The following is a 17,072-nucleotide window of genomic DNA, read 5'->3' as shown; positions in this document are numbered from 1 at the left end:
TTCTTGCAGTAAGCATTTCATTTTCCCTAGTGGGCTTTCAGTGCATGGCTACAGTGCCTTTCCCATTTTGTCCTGTGTCTTAACAAAAAAGTTGCAAAGAACATTCGAGGTTGAAGCATCTCAGGACAGGCTTCACCACCAAAACTATATCTTCAGTACAATCTGCAGGCTTCCTCTGGTACAAATAGGAGCTTTCACTGCTGTTGGTAAAGTCCTTAGAGGACATAAATCTAGGTTAAAGGCTGGTATTAGTTTTGTGAACTTTTCTGGATGAAGGGCTGCATTTATTGTCTGGTGAGAATTGTGTCAGGAAACAACATACAACTAACTCCTTACTAACATATCATTCCTGAAACATCTGTTAGCTAATTGGGTTTTTTTCCACCTCCTTGCACCATCCTTTGTGGATAAAACCTCATCGTCTCTGTTTCACTGGTTTCCACACTGTTCTGTTTATTGTGAACAACAGAATTTCCCTACGAATATTTCTAAAAAGAAATGATTGCTTTGCAATGCAACAAGTGTGTCCATTTATTTGGCCTTAGCTTGCACTGATTGACTCATAGACGTTTCTTTTGAACAGCCATGGTTTTCTATAACATTTATAGAAACATCTATAGCAGTCACAGAGCTCTTGTCCTCATGAAGTCTGAGAGCACTCGCAAGTAAAAATTTACAAAATGTAATACTAATAAAGATATCCAATTGGCTTTAATTTAATGATTTCAATTTTGTGCTCATAATCTTGCAAATGGAAATGCCAAATTTTATTTTCAAAAATAAAGTTTATTACCTAGAAAAGTAAAACTGCATTAGAAGAACATCATTTTGTTTGTAAAGTCATCTGTTCAGAGGTTAAGAAATCCCAGATGAAAGCTTCCTCTGCAGCTGCAAAAGTCTGCTTCTTTATTTTACCTAATGACTATCTAATATGAGGTACTTTAAAAGCCTGTAACAGAAGCTGAAATATTCTGGTTCTATTAATTTTTAATCATTGTACTGCAAAAATATACACTTATATTAGATCTTGTATTTGAAAAGCTTAGTCACAGGGTTTCAAAAGTGGCGCTGCATCAGAGAAGTGAGTAGTGTGGTAGCAACCGCATTCACCTGCATTTGGTTGCATGTTGCTCACAGGTCATCATCCCCCAAACAAACTATCTGGCACCAACTCCAGTCTGAGAAAACTCCTGCCATCTCTTACCCTTGGCTGCGTGTTCCTCCTCCTCCACTGTGCCAGTACAACGATTTGTAGGGCTCTTGCAAACCAGATGACCAAAGTGCTTCAGTCTACAAAGCAGCCTTTCTGTCGCAATGGCACAACTGAGGGACGGTGAACAGCAGTATGGGCAGAGGGGAGAAAGGGAACATTTTCAGCTGATTTTTCCATTACAGAAAGTGTAATGTTGAACCTTACCCATGGGCAGAGGGGAATTTTAACACAGGACTTGTACATCACAGATGAGTGCTCTAACCCAAGAATATCAGATGAGAGAGTCCCTTGAATTCTGGTGTTGGAAAAGAAAAGCATGACCTTCTTTTCTTTTCATTTAGAATAGAAAAAGGGTTCGCACCTGCCTTCTGGTTAAGAATTTGAATTTTGAATCCAACACAGAGAGACATCTCCCAAGAAGCAGCAGTAAGGGAGCTTTCAAAGCTTATCCCTGGTTCTCTTTTTCTTTTTTTTTCTTCTTTTTGTTTTCTTCTTTTTTTCTTTTCATTTAGCTGAGTACTGCAAGTTTTCTCTTAGAAGTTGTGATCGATCTACTTATATGTACATCAGTCACTGCTGTTACTAGGATACCATTGGTTTTTTCCTCTAAAGATTTGTTATAAATAAGCACCATGTCATGAAATAAGATCTTTGTGTATACTGCCTCTGCTTCCAACATAATTAAGATGAGGAAAAATCTAATTTTGGTGTAATTTGCCAGGTTACATTAAATTATCTTGATGAATCATTCATACCTAATTGTTTTGGACTACAGCTTCATTGCATTCTATGATCCTGAGAGTAAATTTAAATAAAGGATGAAGTAGGCTGAATAATACCTTTCCAAGGTCCTGTCCTAGAACAGAAAAAAACCCAAAACATTTCATATGTAAGCCACAGGAAAAAAGGTCACGAAGTATGTGTTAATCAAATTCCTTTTATGCTGACTTCAGAAGAAATGTAGAGAGAGTTTTGTATTCTTGAAAACAGCTGTGGTACCAGAGAGCTGCAAAATCCACAAACAGCATTATTCTTCCCTCTTAAACTTTTAAACCTCAAATATGGCACAGAAAATACTATTGAAGCATGAAGTTTAGAAAGCTGTGGAACTTAAATTCTTTACTGCAAAAACTTTTCCTGTATCTTTAGTTTCAGAATCCTTACTATTGACATAAAGTGTAACTGTGGAGACGCTGCAGTATTTAAGACTCCGTAAGGCTGATCAGCTCTATGAGTATTAAAATAATATTTAGTAGGAAAACAAATGAGAGAATCAATTATCATTTAGAATTTCCAGTATGAGATAGACTAAATTAAAAAAAAAAAAAAAGAAGAACAGAAACATAAATTTTGGAAATTTACTACTTAGAAGTCAGGCCAACTTGGAACCACTGGACTATTTCATTATTTTGCCACAATTACTTTTTGATTCATTTTATTTAAATATGTTAATATAGTTTATTGTTTTTTTAAAAATAAGTTGAAAGTAAATATATTGCATAGAGCCATTCTTTCCTAAACTCACAAATTCTCTATTGCCCATAGCTTTCTCATTTCATTTGAACTCTATTCTTTTTGTTATTATTTCCATAGATTGTTGTCATTCTGTTCAGCTTGAGCCTCAACTAGGCTTAGAGTTTAGAGCTTTTGGTTCTGTTGAGTGTGTCTTCTAATCTTTTGGATCTGAGACTCTCTCTCTCTCCCTCTCTGTCGCTCTCTCACTCTCTGACTACATATCCTAGCAGTCAGGGAAAAAGTCACTCATCCTCATTAACACCCTTCGTTACAGAATGGCTAAAATCAGCTTTATTATGAGATTTAGCAGTTACAAATTTTCTTTTAAAGAACAGTAAGATATACGCTCGCAGCTGAGGCACACATCCGGGAAATGGAAGACCTGAATTTAATTTCCTTTTTAATGTTAATAGGTTCAAATTTGTCTTCTATATTCTAAGAGACTGCCTTGATACCTTGGCTACGAATTAGTAAGAGCACTCTTCATCACTGTATTAAAGCTGCAGTATTCTACAGAAGTGAATTCATAATGAATTATATGAGTTACAGCACATGATATATATATAGGCCTGAGTTTAGGGTACTCCCTTGATGGTCAAGTGTCTTTACTCCTGCTCACTGTCACAGGACTTTTTGTGTTGTTTACATTTTTTGGATAAAATACATAAAGAGAATGGAGGAAAATGGTGCCTTGACATATTTTGTTTATCTTTATTGGTACAAAAGAGAAAAAATTTACATAGCCAGTCACATGGCTGGATTAGCAGTTCCCTATGGCCCTTGAAATATATATGATTCCAGCTTCTGGGTAAAAAGAAAACAAGACCTTACATCCTTAGAAGGAAAAATGCCAGATTCAGAACACAAAATTAAAACCTCCAGTCATGCAATTTTCTATGTTTAGGTTTGCATTAAATTAAAAAAAAAAAAAACAAACAAAAAACAACTAACAATAATTGTAATGCAAATCCCAACCCAAATAAAAATAAAAATGTATGAAGACTTCACTTAATATCATGGTTAAGAGTTGGTCAAAGCAACAAAACATTTAGGACTATTTTCAAACAATGTGGTTTTGCTTTGCATCTCAGATGTTACAGCCACCATTCATTTTAATTCAGTTGATGCAAAAGTGTCTTGAAGCAGAAAATATTTAAACCTGGCATCTCAGTCAGATTTTTATAGCCAATGTCAATTTAAACCAGTGAATTAATAGTAAAAATACACATACAAAATTCATCCTGCTTGGTCATGCTATGAAAGGGATTTTTATGACCATTAACATGCCACTGGGAATTCAGTCTCTGGTTTTATTGTCTCCAGTGTCACTGAGATGTACCTTTTATTCTATTTTTCATTTAGTTGGATTTTTTTTCTCTCTTGGTCCCAGTATTGCTCTGGGACTCATCTTCAGGGGGATCACTATTTTTTTCATTAAGCAGTCAGTAACATTTTATAGCCAAACTTTTCCAAATACTAGTTAGGACAAAGTTTTGCCAAATCTGGTCAACATCATTCTTGGATCCAGCACTACTGGGGTGCTCTTGGAAGCTGCTAGCTGTTTTGAAATGTTTCAATGTCAGCTGAGTTCTTCAGCAATTGAGTCTATACTCTGTTATGACTGTTCTTTAATAGCTCTTGTGGTTGTAGGAAAAATAAGATTTTGCATTTCTACATATAATAGATGTATTAAAGACATTTTTAAAAGCATTATCCAAAACCATTTTAAATCCAAGCTTCAATATACATTTCCAAAAAATGGAGAATACACATTGCATGAAGATATACATTTTGTAACTTCATTTTTTGTTAGTAATTAAATATCGATTTGAAGGGGTAATTTTGAGATAGGCAAATGATCAGGATACAGAATCAGGCCATAGGAGTCATCTTCTAAGTTAATCATTGGATTTTTACTGGCTTTTCAATGGCTTTTCACACATGGTTTACCATCTTGCTGCCTGCGAGTGAACAGGCCATGGTTATATGAGATTCACAAGCCCTTCTAAGGAAAGATCTCACGCATCCTCTTCTCAATCAGTGTTCTGCCATGTGGCCATATCCCACCTAAAGTTCATTTTGAAATGACAATGATGCTTTGTTTACCTGACAAACTAGCATCCTGTTTGGAAAACAGTAAGTACACGAGGCGGCGTTTGTGTGACATACCCCTTTGAAGCCACTTAAGCAGTGCTTCAGATAAATAAAAGTGCATTAATTCTTCATCAGCTCCAACAAATATAACTGAGATTTATAGGTTAGGAAATCTATGTATATGATATATTGCAATGAAAAATAAAATTAAAAAAAAAGAAAATTCTGACCCTAAATAATGCCTGAGTTGGGTCTGGGACCTTCTACCTCCGATGGGCATCCGTCACTCGCTCCTGCCTTGCGCATGGGCAAAACCCTCTTCTGCAGCTCCAGCAAGTCCTGATGTGGCACATCTCTGCGGGCACCCTGCCACCGCAGGGCAGTACAAAGTCAGCCCATCGGAGTCTACATCCATGGCGAAAGGCCTCAAGTGTTTTAAAATTAAACGAAAGCCCAGTTACATCTTTTGTGCCCGTGTCCCCGTCTCCGTAGGTCACAGCCTCGGCTCGGCGAAGGTGTCCCGGGCGCAGACGTTTCCCAGCTACCCCTCGGAGCAGGGCGAGGAGCACCAGCAGTCCCTCTCGCTGGCCAGCAGCTACGCCTTCAGCTACGGCTCGGGCCTGGTGCAATGACAGCCGGGGGCGGCCAGCCGAAAGAAGAGAGACAGTCGAGCCTGGAGCCTGCTGCCAGGGCCGGGGAGGCAACCGGCCCCCTCCGCACCCACCATTTGCCGTGAAAACTGATACCTACCAGCTCCAGCCGGGTCACCGCCGAGGCGGCAACCTGGAGAGGCGGCTTCCCCGAAGCAGAGGCTAAGTCTTTATTTATTTATTTTGCCGTTCCTTTTGTCGATACGTTCAGAAAGGAGGGGGCTTGTGGGGGGCGGGAGGGAGGGGAGGGGGACGCGTTCGTGTTGTGAGGAAGTGGTGGAAACAAACGAAACTGTGTTGGTGTGAAGGTTTCTTCATGACCGGAGAAGGCCCGTTCTGGGGCTCCATCGCAATGGCGCATTTGACATCAGGGCCTTTCTGCCCGCCTCCACCAGCAGGCCCGGCCCGTCTTCACCCGTGACGTTGTTAGGTCCTTGCCACAGCCTGCTGATTCCCGCTGGCGTCGCTGAAATGCCGCCGACTCGAGACAGAGCGACAGCACTGGCGGGGGTCACCTTCAGATCCAAGCGAGTTCGCTCATTACCCTGGAGGGTGGTCGGGTGTTTTTTGAACCAGATGCCAACAGATACTGGAGTAGCAGGCTAATACGTTTTTTTGGGAATAGAGTCTGATGCGTTAAGGTAAGGTTATTGCCTGGTACGGCTCTAATCTTTAATTCCTGGGGCACAAATTCATCCCTTACTAATACATGCGTAATTCTCATGATGCCCGTGAGAGCTGTGAACACCCCTATCAGCAGCACAGTCTCGTCCTCAGAACTGCTGTGAAGTCTTCTTATTTGCAAATTACTTAGGTAACAATGCCTGCAAACCTAACTTTAAAAAGCGGGAAAACTGCTCCTCAGACAAATAAAAATGGGCCGCATCCCCAGCTGGCAACCACCTGTGCCACGGCCAGAGACGGTAGAGCTGAGCTCTGGTCTTGTCTTTCTGGTCAGCGTTACTTTGATTTTCTCTCTTTCCTTCTCAGATTTCTGTTTTAGATGCACATTGTATCTTGTATGATCATGTGTCAAGCATCAGTTTACTTTGAAATGGAGGATGAGTACCTCTCAATGGAAATTTTCTGTCTTTGGAAGACATCTTTAAAAAATGAACTGTAGTAGGTGTGTTTGTAATCTGTAACAAGGGAATAAGCTGGAAGGCATACCTGGAGGTGGGGAACAAGTTTTATCTATCCTGAACATTTAGATTTTTGTAAGTGGTATCAAATATTTATGTACTCCTCCCAATGCCCTGAAATGTTTGAAGTTGTAGGGAGAAAAATCTGCCCTCTTGTTATGATCTGAGCAGCCTTGTGTTCTGTTCCCAGTGTGAAACAATTGCCATGATTACCAGAGGGATTCGTCTCATTAGTTGTTTCTCAGGACAGGTTGAGGAAGCGTACCAAGGAGGAGACACAATGACTCTTTTCCAGTGAAACAATCAGTTTTATGTACCATAATTTAACTGAAAAAGTGCTGTTGGGTTGTTTTATATATGCACATATATATATATATATGTATTAAAAGGTATGGAAGAAACTTCTGCTTTTGATTAAACATTCACTGATACAGTATGTCCCGCTTTTCTCCAACCATTTTCCAGGCTAAGAGACCTTGCAGACTTACAGCTTTCTACACCTCAGTGAACAGCTGCTGAATAAAAAAGCTTTGTGATCCACTTGAATGAAACACGTCTACCCCACCACAATCAACTTTATTTATTTTTCCTCTTTTCCCCTGTCTCATTCACTACCTCTTTTCCTTCTCACAGTGCTGCCATACTCAGGAATAGAACGGCTCCCTACAGAGAGTATTTTGATGAGCTAAAATGAAAAACTGCTCTCCCACACTGTCAGGGAGCTGTACCTATGGTGCTCTCTGAGCTGTACCCATCAAGGAAGCTTCATTCACCCTTTCATTTAAGAAAAAGTTTGGTTGACATTTTGCTTTGGGAAAATTTCCAGATTGCGAATGTTACATGAAAAATGTGATACAAAAGGATAGATACTCTGCTGGTGTAGTTCCGCTATTCAATGCAGCTTTGCCAAATACATGCTTTTTGAGGAACTGGGCAGTTATTTTTATTCCTATGCAGCTATGATTCTTTCACTTGCCCTAAAATTATATATTTTCTTTAAAATTCCTTAGATTATGTTTCCAATTTGTTCTGCAGATTTCTATGCTGCATCCATGTAACTGTTTTCCTCTGTGACTTAAATACTACTCATTTAATGCTTATATATTCTACATAGTCCAGCAGTGGGGAAAAAGCAAAACAGGAGAGTAGCAGAACTGCTTTGTAGTTCCAGTGCCCATATACTTTAAGAACCTATTTAAATCCTAAAGCTAGTGCTTAGATGAAAAGCATAAGATCTATATAGTGTGCTCTTTCCATTTCCTGGGGAATGATTGCTGTGTGTCACAGGTGGTTTTGTCTTCCTATGCAATGCATGAATATTGTCTAGTTAATGAAAATGTAGATGCTATTTCCAAACAAAACACCAAAAAAAAAGTCAAGAGGAGAGGAATGGCCGTGTATAGGAGTTTTACTAAATATTTTGCTTTTGTTACATAATGCAACTCTCAACTCATACATTTATAAACATCTGTGAAGTCCCATCTTGTAGCAATAGGCAGAAAACTGAACTCCAGGACAAAACTGGAGAATGCAACCAGCAAAAACCAAACCTGACCTACTGGGAACCTATTTCTTGGAGAGAATAACCACAACCACACTGGAAGTTGAAAATAAGGATGCAACTTCACAGCATACTGTAACACAGTCTAAGAAAACTGCCACCTGAAGCACAAAGGTATTCAGCAGCCAGTGGATGCTGCCATTGGTGCCACTCCAAACCAGCAGATATCACTGTAACATTTGTCTATCCGCATAGCTTCCAGAAATGTTCCTCAGAAAAGCTCTGTGAGAACCAGGCAGGCACTGTGCCAAGAGTTTGCCAGAAAATTATGTTTTCATGGAATTGCTTTAATTCCTGGCATATGCCTGCTGATAATCTAAGTGATTCCCCACTGAGACTACTTTGTACAGCTCCTAGTGCTTCCACCAGAAGATAAAGTCTCTTCTGGCACACGTGGTAGAGCTGCCTGCCTAGAGACTACAAGGGCCTTTGAATAGGCCCAGGGACCCCATGGGTCCCTGTTCAAGTCTCGGCTTTCTTCATGTGCAAGGCACACAGATAATACGTCTACTCCTGACCCTGACCTCTGTTTTCAGCTAATGAGCTGTGAAGAAATGGAGGGCAACAAAATGTCTTCAGTGGTAACCAGATGCTACTGGTACAAATGGAATTTAGCATTAGTACATGAAAATAATATAAAAAATAATATAAGGCTAACGCTTTCATTTTGGTTCTGAGGCTGTGTTATGAATATATAACTGTAACCATGATTTAATTTTTTTTTTTAATTACCCTTGATAACAATATATTCACCCCTATGAACAAATAACATACAGCACTACTAAATATAGTTACTAATATATCTTAACTGTGAATATTATAGATTGATTGCATGCTGGTACTTTTGATTTTGAAGTTACTTGGTGCAGAAAAAGAGTAAATCACCAAATGGTGGTAAGGTACTTGAGTGGCCCCATTTTTTAAACAGCTACATTTTGTTATTGATAGTTTAAATCAACTGTGAGTATTCTTCTTTGAACTAATTTTGCCTCCCTATGTAAAGTAAAAAGGAAGAAGAATACCTTGTAACATGGAGTTTGCTGTCTTACTGAGTAAATTTTTAGACTTAACTTTCCATGGTAGGCTCTAATTCCAGTTCCTCACAGATATCAAGTCCATGCAAAATTCCATTCTTGGGGTTTTTTTGTCATGTTTTTGTTTTGTTTTGTTTTGTTTTGTTTTTCCCAAAAGATAGAAAGTAAAGCTTGGAAATGTATTGACAAACCAAAGAAGTTTGATAGACAGCAACAATGTTTTGACAAAAATCTATCATGACATTTTGGGAAAATACTTCATTTCGCAACATGTGAATAGAAATCCTGTTGGGAAGCAGCAAACACATTTCTAATTAAGCCTTGTTCTAAGCCAATAAGACTTTGCTGGAGGAGGGGTTGAAATTGAATATCTGAGGTCAAAAGTCTTTTAAAGTGCTCTCTATAGCAGTAATTGAAGTACAACATACAACCTTCAGGCACCCATTTATTTCGGAGTTGCTAAGTGCAGGCCATCTGTGAAGAGCCTTACCTGCTTATGGGAAAGAGGAAAAAAGAGCAATTATCAGATCTCTGTATTGCATTTACCAGAAAAGGAATGAACTTCATGCTTGTTCAGCTCTCCAGTCTAATAGGCAATACTATAAGGACCAGTGATTTTTGGGATACTTGATCTCTAGGAACTGAACAAAGACCACCAGCCTGTAGCATATAAACCTCTGCTTAGACTTAGCTCACCAACCACATTTACTAGTTTTCTTCTGGTGACCTAGAAACTGCAGGGTGGTATTCCGTGAGAAAATATAAACCTCTTGAATGGCTGTGCTTTTTAGTATGAAATACAGCATTATTTACAACAGTTTCTTCCCAAAAAAAGGAAGGAGGAAGGTGTTCCAATTAATCTCTTTTTCAGTGTTTAATATGTGTATCTTATCTCCTTTTCATACCTGCTGCAAAGGCAAAAATGTGGCTTTTATCCACATACAGAATAGAGTGGACCGTGGAGAAAGTGTGAAAAGCTGCTGTTTGATTACAAGAACAGATCCAACAGCACTGAAAAGGTTTGGTTTTATGTACATTATCCAAATACTTGTGACTCTTTCCAAACCAACTTGTTATGCATCCTCTACATATTAGAATCTTACATTTTCCATCACAGACAAATGGTTGGGGTGCCTGCCTATGTTTTGTAAGTAGAAGATAATGACTGTGAAACATCATTGTAGTGGCAGAACTTGAAAATCAAAGGGTGTAAGGTTGGATATATTAAATCTGTAGATATAAAATCTTGTACTCTGTAAAGGGTGCTGTGTTTGTTCTTGATGTTATAAATAAATGCTCTTAATTTTTTATTTTAGATAAAAAGGTGTGCTATATTGGAAACAAGTCTAGGCATACAGTGGAATGAAAGAAATGTCAAAGAATATTGACTGACCTGTTGTAACAAGAAGTTTGTTTCTCTCTGTGCCCTTACAAGACAGGAAAAGGTGACAGGTGAAGGTGCTGTGTGTTCAGCCATTATTTAAATGGCATTATGCTTAGAAACCTAAATATTAGAATCCATAGGTGAACTGGTTCTAGTGAAGAAGATGAAGTTTCAGTTTGCAAAGATGCTTTTCTCATCTTTGCACGCTTATGCAGCGTGATACATTTTTATGGATATGGTTAAAACAGATATGAAAGTAACTGAGGTTTAAGTATGATTGATTATAATTAAGGCATTTTAAAATATCGATATTGTTATGAGTATTTCAAGTTGTAATGGAGAAAAGATTTCCTCTTTAACTAAATGCGAGCTTAGAACCTAATACGCTCTCCAAGTTGAAGGAGTTAATCTTTTTAAATCTCACACTGAAAGTCCCAAGAACAGATTTCATTTTTTTTTTTCCTTCAGTACAGAAATCCTCATGTGGTTGAATAGATTTATCATGTTCCCTTACAGTCCTGGGATTTTCAAGCGAATTCTACAGTAGACTTTTTCCTGTAACAATATTTGACATGAATTAAGTTAACTCTCATTTTTAATATAGGCTACACATTGTTTTCAATCTTTTTTTAAATTGTACGATAGCAAGACTGCAGTGGGCATAGAAAATAGCACAAAATTAATCAGCTGTCTTGGCAATTCCATACCCGTCACAAAAAAAAATAGGTTGCAGTTAAACACTTACTCTCATCACTGCTCCTATAGCTAAAACAGAATAAATGATGTAAAATAAAGCTATCCTTATCAATGTTCATTATTGCATTTCCTGAGTTTCCATAGATGACAGGCTGTGACAGGAGATATTTATTTTCCAGGTCTGGTTTTTGTAAGTTGTACTGATTCAAGATGGTTACAAGGAAAAATAGACAATGCAGAAAAAAAGTATTATGACTTCTTACCAAAGTATGACACATGCTCATCTTTTATTTCTTTTTTCCTTCCTTGAAAAACATCATTATAGAAAGAGAGAGAAGTTTTGGAAACCTAATAAACAGGAAATGAAAAATAGGGTAGAGAAACCAACAAAAATAAAAAAATAGATTCTGTAGTCTTTATAAAGGTTAGGAGAATTTAGCAGACATTTAAGCACATAGCAATGGGTCATGCCGAGTGCAAAAGCTTCCTGGAGCACTCAACTTCTTCTGACTTTGTCAGGAGCTTGGAACAAGTTGCTCTAAGTTGCTGTCTAACAATGGACTCAGGAGTGGCTGGGAGAACCAAGTACCAGCCCAGCTAACATACATTTTGCAATATAGATGCTTAAAAAATAGTATTTTGGACAACGCATCACAATTGTTATCACACAACTTTGTGGAACTCACTGCAGCCAGATATTGCTAAAAATATGATTTAGACTATTTCAGAGGTAATCAAATTTGGGGTAATGAAAACAAAATCTGCATTTATGAAGCATAAAAATACATCCGTAGGTGCTCAGCCTTTATGATTCTAATTACAAAATGATCTGACAGAATTCTATGGGAAAGTTCCTCCCATCCTACCATTGTTGGGTAAATTATGGAAATTTAAAAGAAAATAATAAATGTCTGCTTCAGATAGTTTTATTGCAGAGAAAAAAAAAAGGTATTAACAGAGAGTAGTTTTAATACATATAAATATTCCTAACATACATTTTTCTCTTCAAATATACTTATAGACATCAGCACAAATGGAGAATGGTATTGGGGGAAAAAAAAAAAAGGAAAGATGCTGTGTATTTGTTTGACTATATCTTAGTATGATAAGCTATTGATCACTTAAATCATGTTATAAGACTTACTGGTTAATACTACAAATGAATTATTTAGTATAACAATAATTAAATAAGCTTCTAAGAAAGGTGTTAAATATCCTTTAGAATCACTGAGACACTTTTTCTATAACTAAAAAATTCTCTTTCTAAGTAAGCATGAGGTTAGAAGAAATACATCAGCCACTGCTAGTGATTCATATTAGTTATTTTACCTAATTATACCAGCTAACAATGTGGATAGTGTGGAATTAATAAAGATATTATCCTTTTGAAACTGGCCTTAGATAACTTCTTGCATTTCCTTTTCTAACTTGAACATTATGTCCTAAGTTATACGTAGGGATATATAACTGCAAGACTTTAACACAGATAATAAGGTAGATCTACAGCTTTATAACTCAAGCCTAATTCGGGTCAAGAAACGAGTCAGATCAGTGGTGCAGTCCCGTGGCATGGTGGCAGCCTGCTCCAGTAAGTCTCTGAGCTCCCACTGGTGAGGCTATCTCCATGATCCTGAGGCTCTCTTATTTTAAAGGAAGTGTTGGCAAACTCATCACATGTTTGTCCCACAGTTATCCAGATGCTTGTCCTCTTCTCATCACTCTTAATGCATTTTACTCTTAGAAATTAACTGAAAAAAAGTTATGGGCAAAAGCAGAAACAAGGACGCCCCTTCTTGGTCCTTTAAACATGAGTTGTTTCTGTACAGGAGCCCAGCTTCATGGGGAAGGCTGGAAAGGGCAGGGGAGAGCGGGTGCATGTCTGATGCAAAATGGGGGCGAAGTGGGCCAGGGATCTTCCATTTCCTGGCTGATTTGGCAGGTGGGATGCTGGATGAACTGACTCTGGTAGCAGAAATAGCCAGCATTTCATGTAACGGTGAAAGGTCTAGTCCAGCTTAGTGTTTTGAAGACCACTGTGTGTCTTCAGCCCCAGGGTGAGATTCCTTGCACTGGATGTCAAAGGGACCATGGCCACCCTTGAGCCCACACATACCCTGACACCACATCCCAGCGAGGCATGGCAATGGAGGCACATCTTGTGCTCTAGCCCAAAACAGTTCCCCGGGAACGTGTGAGTGTTGCAAGCATCTTTTGAATTGTCTTACTTGCACCTTAAATAATACGGTCTAAGAACTTGGCATATATTTTCTACTCCTGGGGTCCACAGCCTACAAGAGCATTTTCGCACTTACCTTGTAGACAGACAGGGCTGGTTTTGGAACTAGCCCTTAGTGTCAGACTTACAAAGCCATTTAAGGGATTAACTCCTATTGAGCATTTAGGCTTTAAAGGAAATAAGTTTTTCACTTGCGCTGGGGAATACTCACTGAGGCAGCGTTTCAGCTACTGTAAATAAATACCATTGAGTTGAACTTTCACATAGCTCAATGAGAGAAGGTTTAGAGGAGCATGATGCAGATAAGATTTAAAAATAAATTTTAAAAAATCAGAGCCCTGCTTCCCAGATGTCTTCATGATACAAATAAATCACCACCACCCCTCAAAAAAAAAAAAAAAAAAAAAAAAAAAAACCACACTAGAAATTAATCTGATAGTGAGATCAGTCCTCTGAAATCTTTCCTTTTTCTGAGGAAAGGTTTCTTATTTGGATCTCTCCGGAGTAAGGTAGCATCCGCTTGTCATCAAAATAAGAAATGCTGGTAGTACCTATACTTTAGCTGTTCTGCCTGCTCTGTTGCCTTATTCCTCTCCTAGTCCTGTAGTCGTGGGATAAGACCTGGATGGGAAGTAGGTGGTTAAGTTGCACAGCACAAGCTAATTAGAACAAGCTAATTCTGAGTGTCCTTGAAAAGATTTAGGTGCCTAACAGAAAAGGTACCTGGGAATTTAGGGCAGGCGGAGGTCAGAAAGAAGGTTAAGTGCTGGACTACCCTGCCTAACATGAAGGTTTGGAGGAGTCCAGCTTCTTGTGTTCCTTGGTGGGTCCAGCCCTTAAAGAAGGCTGTTTCTTCACAAAAGCGCTGTTTTACCCCAAGATGCACAGCCAAGGGAGAGCAGAAGACAAGCAGAATGAGCAGTATCACAAACTTACTATAGCATCAGAGAAGCTCTTTCAGGTAAAGGAACACATTTGAGATGAATAAGAAAATAACAGGAGGTAATGTAGGTTATCGTTCTAACATTCACCTTCTTTCATAAACTGTGAGTTTCGTATTCGCCCTGTTGATCCGAATTCTAGCAACTGCCTCTCCTACATTCAGAACTCCCAGAAAAAACTGACTACAAAACATTTTTTTCTTTGATTTCTTTTTTAAGACATGTGAGTTTACACTCTGTAAAGACTTAGTAGTACTATTAATCATGGAATTTTCCTTTGAACATGGGACTTAAACATCTACCTTTTTCACCCAGCACAAAAGATTAATTTTATTATTATGGAAAAGAAATCTGGTTTTACTTTTCTTAAAATCTCATAGATTAATTTTCCAGTTGCACAGAAGGTAGTTACGCAGTGATTCAAGACTCAGTTTTTTAATGATAGCATGGTTTGTTATGTTTATTTCCTTTCAGCAAAGTTTCTAAGGCCCTGAAACAACAAAATAAGACAGAGTTCTCTTACAGTTTAGGTAGTATGCTGAGCCGGTTGCTGTCTGTCGCTGTGTCATCTTACTTCCTTGATTTATTCTTTCCTCCCTCTTAACTATTCGGGCAAGCCATACAGCATGAAATAGCACAGTAATTGTTCAATGTAAAATTTCCAAATTACAGTTCATGAAGTTTACTCATAAGAAACTAAAAGTTTCTGGGAGAAAATGTCAAATCTATGGAAAATATTGAAAATAAACAGCAATAAACAATAGTTTGTACTACTTACACAAGAAAGTCTATTTACGTAATCCAAACTCTTTCACAGTAAACAGTCTCTTTCTGGGTTTCATCTTGCCAGATTCATAAAATATTTAAAGAGTTTTAACATTAGATTTCAAATAACGCTTTTGGAAGTTTCTCTTGTGTGTAGCTTAGTAGTTTTTAAGCCAATGAGAATATTGATAAGTGGGTTGTTTTCTTTTGGTTTTCATTTGTATCAGTCTCATGTTCAGCTGCTGTTCACTGATATTACCATGGTACAAAAATGAAGCTGTTGTTTTGGGTTTGCTTTTTAGAAAAAAAATAATATATTGTTCTTATTATGCTATGTGTGATGTGATTTTCCCTGTGGACTATGCTGGTAGAATTAATATGTCTGGAATTTAAATTAAAACCGATTAAATACCTGCAAAGATGTGCACTACAGATTTTTTTTTCTTCCTCAAATCTCAAAAATAAGCAGTTATTTTGAAAAGACAAGCTAAAAGTACCAAGGGAGGCAAGAAATAAGGGCATTACCAGAAATAATCAGAGCAATCTGGTATTCCAGGTACTTAACCTCTCCCCATTTTTACCCTCAGTAAAGTAGGGATGTATTTTGACTGTCTCTACAAGCAGTGAAACAATACCAACTTCTTGGCTTATGGATATTTCTGTACCAGGATTCCAACTGAGAAATTCAGTGTAATCAAATTCATTATGTTATCATTTTGGCATTCTAATATAAATGTGATCATCAAAGAAACAACCCGATGCTACAGGGTTTTATTTGTAATGCTGTGCACAACTTAGAATTATCTGCTATAACATTTGATAACTCAGGAAATAAACCAATTTATTAATAGTACAGTTTTGTGTATCCTCATCAACTTCACATGCAAGCATTTATATATCTGGAAACATTCAGTTAGTGGCAGGAAAAAAAAATCCCTTGCAATGTATATGTGTCCTTGTTCAGGAGTACACAAAACTAAAATGAGATGTTTTCTGATGGTATATGACATTGTAAACTATTTGAGACTTCAGTGCTAAGTTGAAGGACGCTTTGGTTTAGGATTTTAGATTTTTAGCTGAAGAGTAGGGTAGCCACACGATGCTATTATTGCTCAAATAGCTCAGAGAAGCCTTGTGTCCACATTATCCTCAGAAGAACCCAGACTCCTATTTTTCTGTGCACGTGAAGAAAGCTTTCTATTGGAGAAGGCTACGCAAAATGTGCTTTTCACTGTCAGGCTGTTGATGCTCCCTCCTAGCCAGCCAAGAGGAACCAGTAACTGATCTGTAGGCAGACTCATGATGCCTCCCCACCAACCCCTTTCAAAAAAAAAAACCCAAAACATATTCAGCAACACTTTTACTAATGCTTCAAGAGAAAAGGGGAATCAAGCACAGGTGGGCCAGGCACACAGTTTGTAGTATGCGGACATATATATGATTATCAGCTGTCATGGTAACACCTTCATCTACTGGGATTTCGTCCTCAGTAATGCGGCAGATTTGTAAAAGGCCAAAAGATGCGTAGATCCTAATTCTCAGGTCTGCCTTCTAGTTCTGTTTGTTTAAGGATTTTTTTTTGTCTGTTTGTTCAATTTCTGTGTGGTTTCTTCTGTAGGTTTCAGCAGAATATATACATATGCACACGTACAACTACATATGTATGTGTATTGTTTTGTAAGTGTTCTCAATCACGCTTTTTTCTGCTTTGCATCATTTATTCACGTATCTTCCATGTTCTCATTTATTTTTTGTGCAACTAAACCTTATAATAAATTATTATTAAATATAACCTGACGGTGACAGAGTCTCCATGTTTTGTTTTCTCCTGGGCATGAGGG

The 17,072-nt window shown here is 38.0% G+C and overlaps 1 protein-coding gene across 1 annotated transcript in view; it reads left to right on the top strand.

Moving 5' to 3' along the window:
* DOK6 (docking protein 6) overlaps window positions 1-6,339 on the top strand; it is a 252,760-nt gene extending 246,421 nt beyond the window's left edge. Inside the window, exon 8 of the mRNA XM_074576550.1 lies at window positions 5,315-6,339. Coding sequence (XP_074432651.1) covers window positions 5,315-5,454 — 140 coding nt within the window. The 3' untranslated portion in view covers window positions 5,455-6,339. The remainder of the gene's footprint in view (window positions 1-5,314) is intronic.
* The last annotated feature ends 10,733 nt before the right edge of the window (window positions 6,340-17,072 follow it).

This window comes from Larus michahellis, chromosome 2 (assembly GCF_964199755.1).
Source record: "Larus michahellis chromosome 2, bLarMic1.1, whole genome shotgun sequence".
Lineage (NCBI taxonomy): Eukaryota > Metazoa > Chordata > Aves > Charadriiformes > Laridae > Larus > Larus michahellis.
Note: the sequence above shows the minus strand (reverse complement) of the source record. Positions and strands in the feature narration are given on the sequence as shown.